This window comes from Erinaceus europaeus, chromosome 16 (assembly GCF_950295315.1).
Source record: "Erinaceus europaeus chromosome 16, mEriEur2.1, whole genome shotgun sequence".
Lineage (NCBI taxonomy): Eukaryota > Metazoa > Chordata > Mammalia > Eulipotyphla > Erinaceidae > Erinaceus > Erinaceus europaeus.
In genome coordinates, this window is record NC_080177.1 from 7,915,472 (window position 1) to 7,937,580 (window position 22,109).

Consider the following 22,109-nt stretch of genomic DNA (forward strand, 5'->3'; position numbering starts at 1 on the left):
ACTCAGGAGAAAACCATTCAGTCTTGTAAAGCTAAATTCCAGGTCCCAATAGTTGTCAGTTCACATTTCTGCCCAGAGCTCTGAGATCAAATTGAAGTCAACCAAGTGAGAACTAATGGGAAGCTCCATTTTTCAATATCAAGACTTGATAAAAGGAAACCAATTTGAAAGAGCAATGATTAACATGATTCTCACTGCCTCTTAGTACTAATCATGCATTTGGTGTCTGTCAGCCATAAGAGAAGATGCCATCTTCCTTGGGCAGGACTTTTTTTTTTTTTTTTTTTTTGCCTCCAGGGTTATTGCTGGGGCTTGGTGCCTGCACTACAAATCCACTGCTCCTGGAGGCTGTTTTTTCCATTTTGTTGCCTTTGTTGTTGTTGTTGTTGTTATTGTTATTATTGTTGGATAGGACAGAGAGAAATCGAGAGAGGAAGGGAAGACAGAGAGGGGGAAAGAAAAACACCTGCAGACCTGCTTCACCCCTTCTGAAGTGACCTCCCTGCAGGTATAGGGCAGGGGGCCTGCAGCCTGGATCCTTACTGCTTTGCACCATGTGCACTTAACCTGGTGCACTACCACACAGCCCCCTGGGCTGGATTTTTTATGATTCATTATAATACACCTCCTCTGGGAGAGAAGGTGGGTATTTATTTCTCAATGAAGTGTAGTCTCAAGATTTCTTTCTAGAATATGCTGATGACTTCTTTATGTTGCCTTTGCCAGGGGACCAGGAATGAAATTTTGTCCTTGGAACTGTTTTGTCAAAGATAAAAGCAGAACTTGAAAGAAAGTATCACTCTGGCCTGCCTGACCAAAATTAAAAGATAATTTATGGGCACCAATGTCAGGAAATGTGACCTAGAGATGGAAAACACACACACACATACACAATTTTTTAATTCAAATGGGAAAAAATTCACTCATGGAGTCCCATAACCCCTTCCAAACTGCTAATAAGATGGATTATTTTTTCATGTTGTGAAAAGCACCTTGATGGGTAGGAACAACTAAAATATTAGCACAGCCATGGCACAGCCCAGGCACAAATCTAACATTAAAGAAACCTGGCATTAAGGCATTATATCTTTATAATTAGTCTCTTAAATGATTTTAAAGGCCTTTCATGCAATTACAAAATGTTTGATTGTCATTGCCGTCGCTAATGCTTTGATGCCTTCCGCGTGCTGTCCTTGGCCCTCCCTGCAGCCCTGGCACATAAATTATTTCTCTTTTGAGTGAACTCTAAGCATTAGTGTCCATTAAGAAATTTTGAAACAAAGTCCAGAGATTACTTGGAGCCCTTTCTGTAATATGTACTGATTATCATTAATAGCCCTTTTGTCCTAGACAAGGACAATGTTTGGTCACTTCGTTTTGTTTTGTTTGCCAAGGCCCTGTCCAGCCTCACTTCTGTCTCTCCCTGTCTGATGGTGGAGCAGAGTAAGTTCATTCAACTACTTAGCTTGGGGAAAGGAGTCAGGGGTTACATCAGCATAGAGAGCTAGGTTGTTTCTGTTTGTATGTTTGTTTGTTTAGATCAAGACAGAGAAAGCAGAGAGAGAAAGAGAGAGAGAGAGAGAAAGCAAAAGAGACCAGTGCACCAAAGCTTCCTTCAGTGTGGTAAGGGCTGGACTTGACCCTGGGTTGTACACATGACAGAACAGCCACTATTCTTTTGTTTTGTTGTTAATTTCCTTTTTGGTTTTTTTTTTATTTTACAAAATTACATGTTAACAGGGGTTTGAATCCACATCATTTCCACCTCCAGGATTCTGAATCTTCAGTCACCCCACTACAAGCCACCACATTTCCCCTAAGGTTGTACACATGGGTCAACCATCATCTCTACAACTATCTGTCCACATTTATACGTAGTTGCCCCCTTTTTCTTCCTGATCCAATCCTCTCCTCCCCTCCACGCCACTCATGACACCATTACTACCTCTCTTTGCGTATCATGATGGAGCTGGAATTCAGAGCCCTCTTAGCTTTACCCTATCACTTCTCCCCTCCACTGGGAGTATGGATCAAGGTTGTTTTGGGGGAGCAGAAGATAAGAGTTCTGGTTTCTATAATTGCTTCTCTGTTGGATATGGGTGTTGGCAGGTCGATCTCTACCCCGAGCCTGTTTCTGTCTTTCCCTAGTGGGCAAGAGCTCTGGAGTTGCATGGCTCCAGGACACATTGGTGAGGTCATCTACCCAGAGAAGTCAGGATGGAATCATGGTAGCATCTGTAACTTGGTGTCTGGGAGGTGGCAGGACGTAAGTTGAGACAAAATGGTTAATGAACAGGAACCAAAAAGTAGGAACAGAGCAGATGAGATTAGGGATCTTAGGGTAGAAGAAAGCTAGGAAGTCCATTTTAGACATGTTCTTGGGGGCACACAACCATGGTAGTTTTGCTTGCGTTTGGTAGCGAACATGAAGTTGGATAAGAATGTTGTCTGAGAGAATGGTGTCATAGTAGAGAAAAAGAGGCTAGAAAGTTGGATCAGAGCAGTGAGTAGCTCCCATTCTTGAAAAATATTCTGTGGATAAAATTAACTATTTACTTCCCATCTACCTGTCCCCAAGCCTATATACATACATATACATATGTATATATCTATTGAGCACCAGAGCCTATGTGATCTCTGAGTCCCTATTAGTCTGAGCTCATGGTCACCGCTGTGAACAGTGCAGACAGCAGCCACTATTCAAACGAGTTACTTCACCAGCCTAGGTTGTCCCTTTTGAAACAGTTGCTTGTCATTTCCTCCCTCTTCCCAGACTATATCTAAATGCTGGTCCTTATGTCACAGCTATTGTTCACACACTGCAAGGTCCTTTCCAGAGATCCAAAAGAAGGGTCAGGGGAATGGCTGGAGCAAGAGGTCACCTCCTCTGAACTGTGCTTGCAGGTATGGCAGGGAGGAAGTTGGATGACCCAGATTCTGTTTTGAAGGTTTTTCCTGAGCTCTTAAATTCACCTTTACGTAAACATTATCTACCTGCTTAGCAGTGGTACCCTACCCAGAGACAGCTTATTAGACAGAGTGCTTACACTGCCTAGTGGTGGTGGGGGGGGGAGTCCTGGGTTCAATTCCTAATGCCACATGAGACCACTGTGGATGGCATCAGAACTCTGTGGATAGTGGAGCAGTAATTTGGTATCTCTCCCTCTCTCTCCTCTTTTCCTGTTCTCTCTCTCTCTCTCCCCTATGAAATTAAAAGAAGAAAATCAAGCTAGGAAGACCACTTCAATATATTATGCATGGGCAAGGCTCTGAGTTCATTCCCCAGAGTCACATTAAATAAACAAGAACTACAATATCCTAGATAGCACTGCCTATGTGTGCCCAAGGAATATCCCTCTGCTCCCCCAAGGCAAAACATCTGCCAGTTAGAAACATCTCCAGGAGGAAAGGGACACTAGTTTGAATGATCTGCACTAGTTTGAAGGATCTTATCTCAAGCCGATCTATACCACAGCTCTGAAATTTTTATCCCCAGCCGTACAGACAAAGAAAAACCATGTAGGCTCAGAGAGTTGGAGCCATTTACCTACCACCTCACAGTTTGGGTAGTAGCTACCTGATGTAACAGAAGCAATCTGTAAGGAGGGAGAGCAAATCTTGCAAAGCCTTCAGATTTGGAGTCCTCGCTGTCTAGACATGAAACTAGGAAGAGCTTGTGTAGACCCAAGAGTTAGCCAACTCAAGGGGTTGTCAATTATGTCCATCCAACACATTCTCTGTTCCCTTCAGCGCACACTCACCTAAAATGGGGAGATGCTTCTATATCTTTTTTTATTATTATTTTAATGTATTTATTTGTAAAATGGAAACACTGACAAGACCAGAGGATAATAGGGGTACAACTCCACACAATTCCTACCACCAGAACTCCGTGTCCCATCCCCTTCCCCTGACAGCTTTCCTATTCTTTATCCCTCTGGGAGTATGGACCCAGGGTCATTGTGGGATGCAGAAAGTCTGGCTTCTGTAATTGCTTCCGCGCTGAACATGGGCATTGACAGGTTGATCCGTACTCCCAGCCTGCCTCTCTCTTTCCCTAGTGGGGAAGGGCTCTGGGGAAGTGGGGCTCCAGGACACATTGGTGGAGTCATCTCTCCAGGGAAGTCTGGTTGGCATCATGCTAGCATCTGAAACCTGGAGGCCCAGGCAAGACTGAGGCACCCTGATGCTTCTATATCTTGATGTAAAAAGAAAAAAACTTCCCTGCATCCTGTTTTAGGAATTCTTCCTTTTGTTTCATGGGATTTTTACTATTATTATTTGTTTTCTATCTTAATGTAGAACTCATTCCTACTGACAATACCTCTGTCTCAACAGTTGCCTGATGCCAATGGAAGGATCTAGAGAAACCGCATAGGCTGGGCACTGACCCAGGGATAGACCTGTAGTTAAAGGTTTGTTCAAAATGCAGAGCCTCTGGACATGAGAGTTGAGGCATGGACATGTCTCAAAGGGAGGAAAGATGCCATTTCTTAACCAAAAGAAAAGTTAAAATAAACTTGGTACTCAGACAATTGCCTAGAAACCAGGAGACAATAAGGAGTCCATCAAGGAAGTTAATTGGTTCAAGATTTGGCACTGATTGGGCATATCAGATTACATTCCTAAAGTGCTCTGCTCTGTGATAACTCTAACTCTGAAACCACGGATAGCTGTGACAGTGATAAATTTGTGGTATTTCCATGACATTTCCTTCACTTCCCTTTCGGTCGACTAAATGAGGCCGGGCAGTCTCGCAATATGAGAACCCCTACTTTAGGAAGAATATTTGTGAAGATGCTCCCTCTTAATTTCAGGGGTATTAATTGAGGATTGAAAAATGACTGTCAGCATGGTAAAATAGAAATTACTCGAAAGCATTACCTGGGAATAGTTCTCCCCCCCCCCCCCCGCGCTATATATATATATGATGATCTGTGTAAAATATAAGTCTTGCAACTTCATCAAAGGTGCCATTTTTTTCTAGTCCAGATAATTTTAAAATATCACCCCAAAAGTAGTGTATCTTTTACTTATATAACCTTTTGTAACTACTGTCTTTTTTCTTCTTTGGTTTTCTTTTTTTTTTTTAAAGCAGAAAAGAAAAAAAAGTTTCAGGGGTTACCTTTGATTGTGAGTGATCTTCACATTTTCTACAGCAAGAATTAAATCTGGCAGACTGCTGCTTAGGATAAGGAGGATTGGTTTGATAGTTAGAAAGCAGGGCAAGGACCATTGACCAATGAACTGGAAAAGGAATGAAGAAGCCACGTAGTTCAATACCTCATTCTGCAGAGAACCCTGAGGTCCAGAGAGGATAAGCAAGTTTTCCCAGTTCATACAGCAAGCTCCCTCTGGGCTCAGGGACATGGGGTGTTCGGTGTTTAGAAAGCCTGTTCCACCCCCCTTACTTTCCCACAACTCTGTGAACCCCCAGTCTCTGCAGAGAACATGCGTTGCTTAGGGGTTTGCTTGCAGATCTCTGGGGAATACTCTTGGAGCTCTGCCCAGTCCTATGGAAGTGGTTCGGAAGCTTCCATAACAGCTGGATTTGGTTTGCCACCCTTGACTAAACTGATCAGTAGATCATTTAGACAGTCACACCAGTGAACAAGCCTCCTCCCTGGATGTTAAAGAGTACAATGGATAATGCACAAGGACCTGGATTCAAGCTCCCAGTCCCTGCCTGCTAGGGGGAAGCTTCACAGCTGAGAAACAGGGCTGCAGGAGTCTCTCTTTCCCTCTCTACGTACCCCTTCTCTCTCATTTTCTGTCTCTATCCAATAACTGAATGAATTTAAAAAAAAGTCTTGTAGAGCAACTGGGAGATGACTCACCCAGTAAAAAACACACCTCACCAAACACAAGGACCTGGGTTCAATCCCTAGCACCACACTCATGCACCAAGGACAGTGCCAAGGGAACTCAATAAATGGGAGAGTGGTGATAGTTGTGGTGGTGGTAGTAGTGGTGTGTGTGCATGTGCGTGTGCGTGTGTGTGTGTGTGTGTGCGTGTGTGTGTGCGCGTGTGTGTACGTGTGTGTGTCTAAAGAAGCAGAATGATAAAACAAAATTAGTTAATGTGAAAGCCAGTCCCTGTTCATTTTCATAGCAATCTTTTCTGAATGTCAGAACTTTACTTTTTTTAAGCTTCAATTTTTTAAATTAATTTGCTTGATTTTAAATGAACATGTATCTCTATTGAGTAATACAAAAGAAAAACTTGTTACTAGAATGGTACTACAAACATTTGCATCAAAATACTGATTAAATCACGACCCACCAACATAAAGGGGACAACATTTTTCAGAGATTGAGACTTTCTCCTCTTGAGTTCTAGTAGCAGAAGCCACTTAAAAAGTCCTGTGAAACCTCTCCATCTGTTCGGCATTGAGACCAGATCCATTGGTCTCCAAAAACTCCTCAAGTAGTATCATTCTTGCAATTCGATCAAAACGTTGCTGGCACAAATCTGCCATGTCGAGGAAGACGTTCATTACGAAATATTGTGAACATCGCTCTCCAAAGAGAGCAATTTCCATGAGCCTTCCATCGTCAACTTTGTTCAATAACACAAGAGTTTGCCTTAACCACTGCATGTCCGGAATGAACTTGTAGCACATGCCAAATATAGCTGCCTCCATCCACGCATCCAGGTAAAATACCAAAGGTCTGTCCAATTCCTCTATCAGAAACCACCACGGCTGTGAGCAAATACATAGACTGTGATTTGTTGTCTGCTGCCTGTCCAGGTCCTCGGAAACGTGCCCATTGACCTCCATGTCCCCATTGACCTCCACGTCCTCAGGAACAATTTGATTATCCTCATGTGCCATGCTGGGTCAGCTCACTTGCCCCAGAACTGTTACATTTTTAAAGGCTAGGAAATCCAGAGCCAGCGAAGGTCTCTCAGAGAGAAGACAGAAACATGGAAGAGTTAAGAATGTAAGCTGAGGGGTTGGTAATGGGGCATCTGGTTGAGTTTAAGACCCAGCCCCCCACCTGCAGGGGGGACACTTCACAAGTGGTGAAGCAAGTCCGAAGGTGTCTTTCTCTCTCCCTCTCTGTCTCCTTCTTTCCTCTCAATTTCTTTCTGTCCTATCAAATAAAATAGAAAGGAAAAATAAGAAGGGGGAGAAGAAGGAAGAGGAGTAGAAGGAAGGGAAAACAGGTCACTGGGAACAGTGGATTCATAATGCTGGCGCTTAGCCCTAGCAGTAACACTAGTGACAATAAAAACAAAATAAGATAAAATAATAAAACATAAAGAATGCAGGCTCATGTGCTTGGCTCCAAATGCAGGTATTCTAAGAGTTGCCTGTAAAACTGTATTCTTCCCCACTCCTGGGTAGAATTCAAGCTATTTGCCTCCTAAGTACTATCATTATCTTTAGAAAGCACAGTTCTCAAAAAAAAAAAAAAAAAAAAAAATCCTTAACCAGAGCTGCTGTGGCTTCAAATAGTCAGTTTGGATAAGGAGCTTCCTATAAAAATCTTTCTCCTCCCACATAAGGGTAAATATAGGCAGCCTGTGAGTTCAGTGATTTGATTAAGGATAAGAGTCCTCTAGACTTCTTGTAGTCTAGGAAAATGAGAGGAGATGAGGGAGGACCCTTCTCCACCCTGCTTAAGGGGAAAGAAATTCTCGATGGCTACAAGCCAGGACACATGGGCTCTTCTACTTGGTCCCTCTTACACACAGTGAGAGTTCTCCTTCCTGGTTTAGGTAGACCGGAGGGTAGGGTTGTGTAGGGTTGTGTAGGATTAGAGCTGACTGCTGAGTGGTAGGACCCAGGGAGGGGAGCTTATGTTTAAATATTTACTCTTTTAAGAGGCACTATCTGGAAAGGGGTTTTTAAATAGGTGGCCTAGACACATTTCCTGCCCAATATTTACTTTTCACAGAAAGGTTTTTTTTTTTTTTTAATTGTCTGTGACCTAAGAGGTAGCATGGTAGAAAACACAGGACTTCCATGCATGATATCCTGAGGTTTTGTTTTTTCCTTGCACATAATATGCAAAAGTGATGCCTCTGTCTCACTCACTCACTCACTCACTCACTCTCTTATTAAGAAGTATTTAGAAAATATTATCATTTTTATTTTTGTTGCTAGTAGGCTTATCCCTGGGGCGGGGTGCCTGCATGGCAAATCCTCTGCTCCTGTCAGCCTGTTTTAGTTTTTGTTTATTTGTTTTATTTATTTTTTTCTTTTTGATAGAACAGAGAGAAGATGAGATGGGAGGAGGAGCTATAGAAGGTTAGAAAAATATCTGCCTCAACAGTCCTGAAGTTCCCCTCTTGCAGGTGGGGTCTGGAACTTTGAGCCACAGTTAGTGTTGGATAAGCCACTGCCTTGTGCTAGAAAGTTTCCCCTCTGACAAGTGAGAAGTACACATTGTGCTTTCTGTTACCTCTCCATACATCTAACTGCTATGAAGTCATAGAGTTTTTTTGTAGCGAAAGGAGTTACACAAATCAAGCCATTTGTGTCTTCACTGCTATTGTCTTCCCAGAGGGGAGGAGAAAGGGACTTCTCAAGCCTGTTCACATTGCTTTTTCTTCATTGGATTTTTGTTTCCCCAGCTAGATACAGGTGTGAGATCTCCCTAATGGCTACCATACCTTTATAAAAATTAAGCATCAAGCACCCTTCCATCTCTTGAAATTAGAAGTTATCTTTTAAAACTATTGCTTTCATAAAAGGATGTGACTTTTAAGAATTGATTAACTTTTATTTAGCAAGGTACTCTTAGTCTTTTTATTTAGTTTATTATTGGATAGAGATGGAGAGAAAATGAGAGGAGAAAGGGAGATACGGAGACACCTGCAGCCCTGCTACACTGCTCGCCAAGCTCTCCCCCCTGCAGGTGGGGACCAGGGCTTGAACCTGGGCCCTTGCACACTGTAATGTGAGCGCTTAACCAGGTGTGCCACTGCCTGGCTCTTTGGATGTGCCTTTTAAACTTTTTTCTATGAAAACATGTCTATTAATGGACTGAACAGTTCTTCATTATTTATAACTTATATTTGTATAGGTTAGGTTGCCAGGGAGAATACAAGATGACCAATTAAATTTAAATATCAGATTTTTTTTTTCAAATAATGGACATTTAATACATTTAACTGAGTATCGCTTTTTTGTTTGTTTGTTCATTTTGCTTTGTCTTTTAATCTGATAGAACTGGCAGCTTTAATGGAGGCATACCTCGGCCTGCCACCTCCCCCACAAAGCTTATTTCTTGTTGGGCACAGATCAGTAGCCAAACAAAACCGAGAGGCAGAATGTCGGCAACTGTTGAGTACATTCTTTGTCCTGGAGGCAGTTAAGAGAAGTTTCAGCTCAGAGCTTTCATGATCTCAAAAGATCAGGCAGCTTTCTGCTGCAAAATCTGCAAAGATTTTCAGAAATCTATTATCAATGTAATCATCATGGCAATATTTGATAAGAACACTGCCTTATGCTGTCTAAGAAATTTAAGCAGAAAAAGCAAAGCAGTGGTATTTTCATCTGAGCTTTGAATGTCAGGAGAAAATAGTTCCAAACTCAGCGAATATAGATAGGCCCCGTTTCAGGCTACGTTAAATCCAATTGTGTGGAGGTCCTGGATAATCAGGAGTGACAGCATAAGCACTTTCTCTTCAAAGTGATTTTCCAGGAAGCCTTCTTTCCTACGGAAAGTACACATGGAGCTCTCTTAATGCTGAAAGAGCACTAGTGTATCAATTTATTGGTGCTGGTGTCCTAAGCATGTGGTGTAAACTGTATTCAGATTTTAAACTTGACTCACTATTGCTATTGGAGGAAGTGTCCTTCCCATGACAAGGTGTATAGTAAAAACTTCTAGAGAGTTCACATAATAGGCCTGACCATGTGAGGCCCGTTGTTCAAGCCCCAAGCTCCACAAGGGAGACTCAATGACAGAGGCACCAGAGAAAGCTCATGGATGGTGGAGCTATGCTGTGGTATCTCTCCTGTCTCAAAAGAGACAGAGATACAGAGGCGTAGTGCAGCAACTAATCTTCTGACCTGTCAGCAAGAAGTCTGAATTCAACCTCCAGCGTCATGTCTGCCGGAAAGGCTCTGATTCTCTTCTCGTTCTTTCGTGAATGTCAAATATATATATTTTCATAGATTTATTCTGGAGTTAACGACTTATAGTATAGTTGGTGAGCATGTAGCTCACCATCCCATGATAATTGTCTGCAAAACACTCTCACCCCCACTTAAGCCCTTTTCCATCATCATGCACCAGGGCCCCAAAGAGCTTCCCTGTACCCCACCTCAACATTTACACACACACACACACACACACACACACACACACACACACACACACACACACCCTCCTTCCCCTTCTTTTCCCAGAGTCCTTTGCTTTGGTGCAAATACACCATACTCAGTCCAAGTTTTATTTTTTGTTTTCCCTTTCTGCCCCAGGAAGGAAAGGAGGGAGGAAGGAAGGAAAGAAAGGAGGAAGGGAAGAAAGGAAGGAGAAAGTGTGCCAGTTTCAGCAGTATCTTGCATGTTTCATTCCCTGGTGCTTCATTTAAAAAAAAAAAAAAAGGTGGCACAAAGCACAAGGACCAGCATAAGGATCCCAGTTCGAGCCCCCGGCTCCCCACCTGCAGGGGAGTCGCTTCTCAGGCGGTGAAGCAGGTCTGCAGGTGTCTGTCTTTCTCTTCCCTTCTCTGTCTTCCTCTCCTCTCTCCATTTTTCTCTGTCCTATCCAACAACAACGACATCAATAACAACAATAATAACTACAACAATAAAACAACAAGGGCAACAAAAGGGAATAAATAACTAAATATTTTTTTTAAAGTCCCCATATGAGACTGCCTTTAAGACTCTGTGAAGAAGGTTCTAACTTGACTTTGTGTCGCCAACTCAAAGATGATGAAAAACAATTGTTTACTTTTCCTCAAGAAAAAGGGAAAACTCAAGAATGTCAATTGGGCTATGTAATTTCAGCTTCCCCTAAGTAAGTCCTTCGGAAAGTTATGGCGAGGTGCTAGTCAGTGTTTTTAGCCTTGGCACACACAACTTTGGAACTTTTTTTTTTTCATGTCTACCATGGATTTTCATCACGTATTTCTTCCATGTAGGATATGTTCTTCCATAATGAAGTCTGATGCAGGTGCGAATTTGTCCTTTAGACAAACTTTTTCCTTTCCAGAAGAGGGTTAGATAGTTCTCTTAATAACTTGAAAGAAAAAAATATATGTCAAGCTTTAGCACATTTCTTAGTCACAGGCTAAATATCTTCAACACTTTCACTACTTTTAAGCTTCTTTGGTTTTAAGAACATTCCCCAAGAAGAATGCAACTTTAACAAAAGTATAAGGGGGTGGGTGGGGGAATAGTTCAGCAGGTGGAGTACAGGACTTGTATGTCTGAGTCTCCAGATTTTACCCCATGTGCTGTATATAAAAGAGTGGTGGTCTGGCGCCCTCTTTCTCTCTCTCCCTCTCCCTCTCCCTCTCTCTATCTCTCTCTCTCTCTCTCTCTCTCTCTCACACACACACACACACACACACACACACTCACAGACATGGAGATTATATATATATAATAAAATTAAAAATCTTAGGGGCCAGGCAGTAGTGTACTGGGTTAAACACACATAGTGCAAAGCACTAGGACTGACAAAAGGATCCCGGTTCGAGCCCCCGGCTCCAAACCTAAAGGGTGTGGGATCGCTTCACAGGCGGTGAAGCAGGTCTGCAGGTGTCTGTCTTTCTCTCCTCCTCTCTGTCTTCTCCTCCTCTCTCAGTTTCTCTCTGTCCTATCCAACAACAACAACAACAACAGCAGCAATAACAACAATGGGAAAAAGATGGCCGCCCCAAACAGTGGATTTGTAGTGCAGGCATGGAGCCCCAGCTCAATAACCCTGGAGGCAAAATAAATACATACATAAATAAATATTAAATTAAAAGTCTTTTTTAAGGGGCCTGGCAGTGGCGTACCTGGTGGAGAGCACACATTACAGTACACAAGGACCAGAGTTCAAGAAAGGACCAGGGTTCAAGCCCCCAGTTCCAAACTACAGGGGAGAAAGATTCAGGGCCAGTGAAGCCAAGCTACAGGTGTCTCTCTGTCCCTCTCTCCCTCTCTATCCCCCTTCCCTCTCAATTTCTCTTCACCCTATCAAGTAAATAAATAAAGTTTAAGGGGGGAAAGTATTTTTCACAAAGCTAAGATGGCATGTTGGACAAGCAGCTTGTACTGGTGTTGTGTTGTCTTTAGATATTTTTGTGTGCTGGATTCAGTGTGGTTATATCCATCACCTGCTCTCTGTAAATCATCCCAGAAACTTCCAGAGTGCTGACTCATGAATCCCTCATCTTTTCAGACCGTTTGTGTTCATTTCAGTGCCATTCACAGAAGAGTAGCAGTCCTCACCTTCTGACCTTAATGAAGGCAGACAGATAGGTACATTCTGTGGCTGTATTTCAATTTTTTTTCCCCTTCACCATTAAAAGTTCTGCTTCGTGTGAGAAGGTAGAGTCGTTTTCATTAAAAAGTAAACACAGAATCAACGGCCGTAGCAAAGTAATTGCTCTGTTGCCTAGCTCACTCTTGTCTGGGTGGATTGGCATCACTTGTGTCTTAAATCTTTCCGGACCTGCCTGTAAACCTGGTCATTCTCCCCTATTAAAAATAAAAAAGTGTCTTTTCTCATTTTGTTCAATTACTGTCTGTGCTTCTTCTTCTTCTTCTTTTTTTTAACCCTCGAACCTCTCAAACCCCTAGGCAATGATTACTGTTCCAGTTATGCTTGGTGGCGTTATTCTGGAATAGGTCCAGGGGCACTGCCATTTTTTATTAAGAATTATCTTGCAGGGGCCAGGTGGCATTGCATCTGGTAGAGCTCACATTACAGTGCACAAGGACCCAGATTGAACCCCCCTCCCCGTCCCCACCTGCAGTGCAAGCTTCACAAGCACTGAAGCAGTGTGGCAAGTGTCTCTCTCTTCCTCTCAGTCTCCCCCTTCCCTCTCAGTTTCGCTTTGTCTCTACCCCAAATAAAGAAGTAAAAGATAACCACCTTCAATTTAAAAATATATATATCTTTCAACCAGAAAAGTGTTGCAGTGGTGATGGACAGGACTTGTAAGTGTGAGGTCCTGAGTTCGACTCTGTTCATTTTCTTTTGTTCATTTGTTTCTTTGCTTTTTTACCTTTAATTATTTTATTTTCTAGAACAAAGAGACATTGAGAGAGAAGGGGGACAGAAAGGGAGAGAGTCATCTGCTTCTGTACATGGTAATTAATACATGCACTTAACCAGGGGTACCACCACCCGCCTCCCCCAGTTCACTTTCCAATACTGCATATACCTTCACCTTCATATAGTGTGGTGGTGCTCTGACTCTATCTATCTCTATCTCTATCTCTCTTTCTCTCTCTCTCTCTCTCTCTCTCTCTCTCTCTCTCATAAATAAATCTTTTCTTTTTTAAAGAGCTATCTTGCCTTTATGTCCTCACCTGAACTTAATACTTCCCCGAACACAGCAGTGAAGATAAACATGGGGCCAGGCTGTGGTGCACCCGGTTAAGCACTCACATTACAGTGTGCAAGGACCTGGGTTCAAGCCCCTGGTCCCTACCAGCAGAGGGGAAAGCTTCACAAGTGGTGAAGCAGGGCTGCAGGTGTCTCTCTGTCTCTCTCCCTCTCTATCTCCTCCTCCCCCTCTCAGTTTCTCTCTGCCTCTATCCAATACTAAATAAATAAAAATATGTTTTTAAAAAGGACTTTAGAAAATGATAAGCATGCAAATAAGAAAGCTCGGGACCCGTTCTGACCTCTGTCCTTGTTTCTTCTCTCCTAGGGATCTCAGTAACGAAGAAGACGCATACATGTAAGTCACGCATTTCTTCTTGTCCAGAGTTCTCTGAAGAGTTGGAATTCGCATATGTCTGGCTGCTGTAATCCTTCAAGTACACACTCATGTTCCAGCTGTGAGCCGTGGTCAGCAGGGGTCGTGCTGTAGGGGTCACAAGTGGTACATCTCCACCTGTCTGTGCTGAGTGTGTGTTCAAGAAAGTCTAGACGACTTAGTTGGGATTTATGCTAGGGACTGGAGCACATTAAGCTGGGGGCGGGGGGAACCCTCAAAGAGTAGTCAGAAGGATCGATTCTTTACAAACTGATCACCCGTTACGCTGGATCCTTCTAACAAGAGCGGGTATGTTTCCAGGAAACATCACCTTGAGTTCTCTGAAACCTTCGGTCTCCATTTCCTTACCACAAGGTCACGGTTGAGGCTGCTTTTGCGCTTGTGTCTGTGGAGCAGAAATATTGCCTGGGAGTGGAGGTGGGGGTGAGGGTAGTCCAAAGGCTGTTGGTCTGACCATGATATGGCCCCATGAGGACATCAGAGGACACCAGTGCCTTGACGTGGAAGGTACGCTGGGTTTCGACTTTGTATCAACTCCTTTGCATCAGTTCTGCCTTCATTGGGGCTACACCCCAAGTTTACAAGCTCATGTCTGTGTATAGTGTGTGATTTGCAGTCTGAGTGAGGATGTCTTGGACTGTGCCTTACCTCTGGGGATGAAACCGGCATGTCGTTGGTGCAGGCGGGCAGCTTCTAGGCTGCAGCGTTTCAACCGGATTAAGACTGTATCACTGGGATGTGACAGCTATTTCAGACCACAGCTGCATGCACCCTGTGAGAAGTGTCTGGCCAGCCTCCTGAGGGAAGCAGGGAGGAACCTAGGGCACAATAGAGGCCCAACAACGTCATGTCCCCTGATCCTGTCACACGTGCTTTCAATTTGTGTGTGTGGGGGGGGAGGGGTTGTTTGTTTGTTTTGTTTTTGTTCGCTGTTTGTGGTTTGGTTTGTTGTTTATTTTTTAGATTTCATCAAAACGTTTGGAAGAGGGAATAAAAATATATCTTTGTGACAGCAAAGGAGTTTATTAGCTTGTGCCTCAGTGGATTCTGGAAATCTGCTCTTGGGTTTGTCTGTCTGTCTGTCTGTTTGGATTTGTAGAAAGTGAAAAAGGAAAGAAAAATTAACAAAAGCAAGAGCTACCTGACTTTTAGGGCTGAATCTTGCTGTCTCCCCTCATGTGGTTCTCCTGCAGGCAGTTTAAGGACAGAGACAAGAAACACTGAGGCTGGTGGTTGGGTTCATGACTCCCCTGCCCCGCACACACCTCTCCCTGCTCCGTGCACAGTTCCAGTTGGCTGTCTCTCCATCAGGGTGGTCTGCAGCCCTTAGCCTTTTGGGGGTTGTTCTGTCATCGTCCTTGTTGCTGTTCTTACTGTTGTCGGTGCAGTCATTGAGCTCATGATGACTGAGCGATTGACCGTGCGGGAGACTGAAGTCTTCTGTGTATCCGCAGGGCAGGCATGGTACAGAGCGCTCCCTTGCACAGCCCTGCCCATGAGCTCGTCCCTGGCCTGGAGGGACCCTCTCTAGAGGTGGTAAGTAATTCAGTCTTTCTGCTAGCTGAGTCCTGGGCCTCTCCTGAGCTGGGGCGGAGGATGATTATGGTGCTTTGGGTGTGCCCGGACACCTGGCAATATAAATGCAAAGCCACTGACGATTTGCACCGGGGCTTGGCTCTCAGACATGCACATAACTCTGCTTGTTCCGTGCCTCTGACACCAGGAGTCCCTATGTCCCCTGGTCAGGCTGACGCTGCAGGTGTTAGTGAATAGATAGATAGTCCTTCCATCAGGACCTTCAAGGATTTGTCATTGTTCTGCTGTAGAAATCAGAAACAGCCATTGGTTTGTTTGTTTCTTTTCAAGCCAAGTGATTGATTTGATAGCATGAGAGTTATCAGTGAGGGGAGAAAAATTCAGGCTCCTGTAGAAGGAACTGTCAACCAAGTCGATCCGTCAGCAAAGTTTCAACCCACTGCATCCGTGAAGCCTGCTTCATAATAAAGGCAAGTTAGATAGAGGGCTGGGGGACTAGCTCACCTAGTAGAGCACTCACTTTCCCATGTGCAAGGACCTGGGTTCAAGTCCCCAGAACCCCATGGGAGTGTCACCCACAAAGAGAACTTTCAGGAGTGCTGCTGTGATGTCCCTGCAGTCTCTGGCTTCTTCATCCTCTTTATCTCCCAACCTCTGTCTGGTAGTGGGGGGGGGGGGCAGGGGAGAGCCAACTAAGAGTGTTGGAATTACACAGATGTAAAAAAAAGTCCTGACAGCAATCAATAAGTAAATATAAATAAAATATATATGAAACCAAGCTATACCTAGAGTGGGTGGACTTTAAGTGTCTTATGGGCTATGAAAAACAGTAGGAAAATTCTTGGGTGTTAAAGATAATGCAGGACTGGGGAGATAGCATAATGGTTGTGCAAAAAAAAAAAAAAAAAAAAAAGTATATGCCTGAGACTCAGAAATCGCAGGTTCATTTCCCAAAAGTACCATAAACCAAAGCTGAGCAGTGCTTTGGTCTTTCTTCCTTTCTTTCTCTTTTTCTTTCTTCCTTTCTTTCTAGTTCATGAACATAAATAAATAAAATTTTTAAAGGAAAGCTAACCTTTGTCTTAAAAAGATGGAAGGTCTGGCTTCTGTAATTTGCTTTTTTTTTTAAGACAAAGGTTATCTTTCTTTTAAAAATTTTATTTATTTATGTTCATGAACTAGAAAGAAAGGAAGAAAGAAAAAGATAAAGGAAGAAAGAAAGACCAAAGCACTGCTCAGCTTTGGTTTATGGTACTTTTGGGAAATGAACCTGCGATTTCTGAGTCTCAGGCATATACTTTTTCTGCAACCCACAACGACCCTGGGTCCAGGCTCCCAGAGGGATAGAGAATGGGAAAGCTATTGGGGAGGGGATGGGATATGGAGATAGGGTGGCAGGAATTGTGTGGAGATGTACCCCTCCTATCCTATGGTTTTGTTAATGTCTCCTTTCTTAAATAAAAAAAAAAAAAGGAAATAAAACCAGCATAATACAAACCGGAAGAAAACTTTAAAATGAAACTCCCTCTATGTCATTCAAATGCTAAACTGACAGAAAGATTTCTGTCAGAAACCATCCAGGTGTTGTAGGTGATACTGAATTTCTTGAGGAAAAAAAAAAAAAAAAGAGGGACTCGGTGGTAGTGCAGCTGGTTAAGCGCAAGGACTAGCTCAAGGATCTCAGTTCGAGCCGCTGGCTCCCCACCTGCAGGGGAGTCGCTTCACAGGCGGTGAAGCAGGTCTGCAGGTGTCTGTCTTTCTCTCCCCCTCTCTGTCTTCCCCTCCTCTTTCCATTTCTCTCTGTCCTGTCCAGCAACGACGACATCAATAATAGCTACTACAATAAAAAACAAGGGCAACAAAAGGGAATAAATAAATAATTTTTTTTAAAGAGTGAGTACCTAAAAGAAAATGGGCCAATGAAAAGTGGGTAGAACAGCAGCCAAATAAACAGACAACTGACAGGAAATTTAGCCCATGTCAGGAATTACATGTCAGAGGGCCTCCATGCCACGGGCACGAAGAGATGGCTTTTGTCCATCCTGTGTCTCATCTTAGCATCTCTGCAGGGCTCACAACTTGTGAAAAGAAAACACATCAGTTCTTTTTTTTAAATATTTATTTACTTCCCTTTTGTTGCCCTTGTTGTTTTTATTGTTGTTGTAGTTATTATTGTTGTTGTTATTGATGTCATCATTGTTGGAGATAGGACAGAGAGAAATGGAGAGAGGAGGGAAAGACAGAGGGAAGAGAGAAAGACAGACACCTGCAGACCTGCTTCACCGCCTGTGAAGCGACTCCCCTGCAGGTGGGGAGCCAGCGACTCGAACTGGGATCCTCACGCCGGTCCTTGCGCTTTGCGCCACATGCGCTTAACCCGCTGCGCTACCACTGACTCCCCAGTTCTTCTAATAATGGTCACCCCCAATGATTCCTTCTTTAACACTGTCCCAACTTGCCTGCAAGTCTTTCTAAGTTGTTAACTTCCAGCGCCCCTTGAATCATCTCGACATCTGTTTTTCAGAATTCTCCATTCCCTGTCAAGTGGATGAATGTATTTTTTTTTTGAGCCAAGGCAAAACATCCATATTTAGTCAGGTGCTGTCATATTTAGTCAGTCCAACTGCGACTGCCTAGTCACCGACAGCTGAAGCCTCCCCCTCCCGCCCCCCCCCCCCCAATTATCGATGTCAATCTAGGGTTTCTAACTGCCCTCGCAGAGAGCACAGTCACCTGAAAAATTAATATGTACAGTTGCAGAATACATTATCAGACCAGAGTGTCAGCTCGCCGGTATAGCAGTCGGAGGTGTGAGAACTATAAAATGAGCCTTCGTCTTCCTGACGCCCGCTTGTATTTTAGGCCACCTTGCTATCTGCTAAGCACAGGTATTACTTCTTAAAATTAAAGGGGGAAGGGGAATGTGAAGTCAGAAATTCCCAGAGAAGGACATCTGATTGGTGTAATGTCAGAGGAGTCTACAAGCATAATTCTTTGGAGAACTCAAATTGCCCCAGGGTTCTAAGAAGGGCACCATGGGGCCAGGTGGTGGCGCACCTGGTTAAGTACTCGCATTACAGTGCTCAAGGACCCAGGTTCAAGACCCTGGTACCCACCCATGGTGGGGGATGGGGGTGGGGGGCTTCAAAAGTGGTAAAACGCTGCTACAGGTGTCTTTTTCTGTCTCTCTCCCTCTTTATCTCTGTGTCTCTATCTAATAAATTATTTATTTCTCTAAGAAGGGCACCATTCAGCTTTGTCATTAATTTACTTGGTTGTGAAGGAATGCAAGACTTTGAGGTTTTTATCAATAGTACAAAAAGTGATCGTGCATCGTGCGTCACCAAATCGGTAAAGGAATTTTGACATTCAGAGCAGAACTGGTGGCTCTGGCATTACTGATAGGAAGTATTGCTGTCAATTTTTGATGAATTTAAAAGGGAGTATTTTAGGGGCCAGGCAGTGGCTCGCCCAGTTAAATGCTCACATTACAGAGCTCAAGGACCTAGGTTCAAGCCCCTGGTCCCCACCTAAGGGGAGGAAGCTTCACAAGTCGTGAAGCAGGACTGCAGGTGTCTGTCTCTCCCCCCATCTCTCTCTCCTCCTCCCCTCTCAATTTGTCTCTCTCCAATAATAAATAAGTAAATTGTTTTTTAATTTATTTATTTATAAAATGGAAACACTGACAAGACCATAGGATAAGAGGGGTTCCCACTACCAGACCTCCATATCCCATCCCCTCCCCTGATAGCTTTCCTATTCTTTAACCCTCTGGGAGTATGGACCCAAGATCATTGTGGGGTGCAGAAGGTGGAAGGTCTGGCTTCTGTAATTGCTTCCCTGCTGAAATTATTTATTTATTTTTAAAAAAATAAAGCAAGGTTTTTTTGTTTTGTGTTGTGTTGTGTTTTTACATGTGGGGCCAGGATAAATTAGCGTTTACATGGGGGGGGTAGAACTTTAATTTTTACAGTGATTATGTAACTACTATATTGGGTCGGCAAGTTTCAAGATTCCTCTTGCTTGGGTATTTCACAAGTTTTCCTGTTCCCTTTCCTGTTGCAAGAGTACCCTGCGGATAGATATCTTTTTCTTGGAATTACTGGCTGTTTGGCTTCTTTCTGCCTTTCTTTCTTCTTTCTTTCTCTCCTTACTCCTTTCTTTCTTTCTCTTTCTTCCTTTCTTTCTTCCTTTCTTTCTTTCTCTCTCTGTCTTTCTATTTTTTCTGCCAAACACAACTGGTCACTGTCTCCTAACTTCTCAATCAAATGCTACTTGGATAGTTTTGCATTTTTCTAAATGTTCAATGATGGATATGGATGTGAGCACGTGAAAATAAATCAGCTTAGCTGTGTTTAGCTACTGGGAAGCTTGGTGTCGTAAGGTCGCAACTCTAAAAAATATACCAGCCAGCAGCCTCAACACAGACCAAAAGATACTTGCCCCCCCCCACCCCCTTCCCAGGTTACTCCTCGAGGCAGCGGACCATTCATTCTTGCTTCTCCCTGTTCTCACCTTTATGTTCCCTATTCTTCCTGCTTCCATCTGTCCTGCTCATTTTCTCCCACTTGGAGAAACAGGTACACACCTGCAAGCAAGTGTACATTGCAAGTTATTCAGTAAGCAGTTGGGAAACTGTGTCACAGAATCCAATATGATGCCAGTTTCCCCACAGGGAATAACGAAACAGACTCTGCTTCTGAACCTTTCAAATGGCGTTAATTTTCATACAAATAGCCATTCAGGGGCTATTTGATGCATCTCTGGACATGTGGTTGTATAGGCTAATACCTAAGGTATAAAACTAAAGCATTGTGTTGCTTGACTCCCCACAGCAATATATATATATATACATGGATATCTCAGTATAAATCACAATCTCTCTTTAAGAAATAGTCCTTTGGGGAGTCAGGCGGTGGCGCAGTGGGTTAAGCGCACATGGCGCAAAGCGCAGGGACCGGCGTAAGGATTCCGGTTCCAGCCCCCGGCTCCCCACCTGCAGGGGAGTCGCTTCACAGGTGGTGAAGCAGGTCTGCAGGTGTCTATCTTTCTCTCCCCTCTCTCTCTGTCTTCCCCTCCTCTCTCCATTTCTCTCTGTCCTATCCAACAACAAAGCAACGTCAACAATGGCAATAATAACCGCAACGAGGCTGCAACAACTAGGGCAACAAAAAGGGAAAAGAATGGCCTCCAGGAGCGGTGGATTCATGGTGCAGGCACCGAGCCCAGCAATAACCCTGGAGGAGAAAAAAAATAATAACCCTGGAGGGAAAAAAAAAAAAAAAGAAATAGTCCTTTGAAGGGGTGGGGTGGTAGCACAGTAGGTTAGACGCACATGACGAGAAGCAGCACAGAACATCATGAGGATGCCGGTTTGAGCCCCCAGCTCCCCACCTGCAGGGGGTGGGGAGTCACTTCACAAATGGCAAAGCAGGTCTTCAAGTGTGTTTCTTTCTCTTCTCCTCTCTGTCTTCCCCTTGTCTTTCAATTTTTCTCTGTAAATAAAAAAAGAAATAAAGGGAATAATCCTTCATATCTGTCAAGAAAGAAAAGGTGTGCGCTGTAGTCCTTTTTAAGTGGAATAGGTTAATGTATTCAGTTTTTCACCCCCAGAGGCTGTCTTTGAATTTGACTTGGAGAAAATGAGTTCTGAGGCCTCAACCTTCGTAGATATTTGTTGCTATCACAAAAGCAACCCAACAATTTGTCAAGACAGTGGTCATTTACTTGGGAGATCCAAAAGCTAGAATCACCTCATTCTTTTTTTTTTTCCTTCCATTGAGGCCCTTCCTTTTGGCTATAGACTCTTAGCAACCCCTAAACTTGGGGCTTACCCACCCACATCATTTTCACAGTCCAGGAAAAGTCAGGGGCCATGCTTGGCAAAGCTAATGGAAGGTGCTTTGGTTGTATGGCTAATAAGTTGCCCTGACAACCCATGTGACTCACAGAGTGAGTCAGAGCTGATGTACTTTGAGTGGTTGGCAGAATGTTTCATGGGGCTGGACCTGAGAAAACGCCACATTAGAATTCTTTCAGTGGATTCTCATCTAGATTCCTACTGCTCATTGATAAATGGTCAGGGAAACAGATGGCCTGGGGTCCACAGAGAAGTCAGGGGATTCATTTCTAAGCGAGCCAAGGCTGCTGGTCACCCCAGACATTAGGCTTGACCATAGGACATGGCCGGAACACAGGCTTTCTTAGAGGACTAGCCTTTTGACAGCAGTTTACTGAAAACCTGCTAAGGACCGCCAAGTTCTTGGTCCTCGAGGAGCTTACAGAGTGGGTTCAATGTTGGAGCCCATGGTCACAGAAAGCAATCTAGAGACACAAGTATACATTGTGCCATTTAGGAAGATTCAGTCCACAAATGGAAAGTAGACTAAGGGGGAAGTGTAGGAGAGGAGAAAAGAATTAGAGAGACCAGGGCCAGGTGGTGACTCAGCCAGTTGTATGTGTGTCGTCCTCATGCCTGAGGCCCTGGATTCAAATTATAACACTAGGGATGACATCAAGGAGAGCTAAAGGGAGTAGTGTTGTGGCATTTCTCCTCTCTTCTCTCTCTCTCTCTCTCTCTCTCTCCCCGCCCCCTTCCCACATCTCTCTCTCTCTCTCAAAGTAGGCCTGCTCAGCAGTGGTACAGTGCAGACATGAGACCTTGGCA

At 43.7% G+C, this 22,109-nt stretch overlaps 1 protein-coding gene across 2 annotated transcripts in view; it reads left to right on the forward strand.

Moving 5' to 3' along the window:
* Nucleotides 1-22,109, forward strand: part of RORA (RAR related orphan receptor A) — a 933,557-nt gene that overhangs the window by 648,903 nt on the left and 262,545 nt on the right. For both annotated transcript variants that reach the window (XM_060174402.1, XM_060174403.1), the window contains exon 3: nt 13,838-13,867. In XM_060174402.1, coding sequence (XP_060030385.1) covers nt 13,838-13,867 — 30 coding nt within the window. The remainder of the gene's footprint in view (nt 1-13,837; nt 13,868-22,109) is intronic.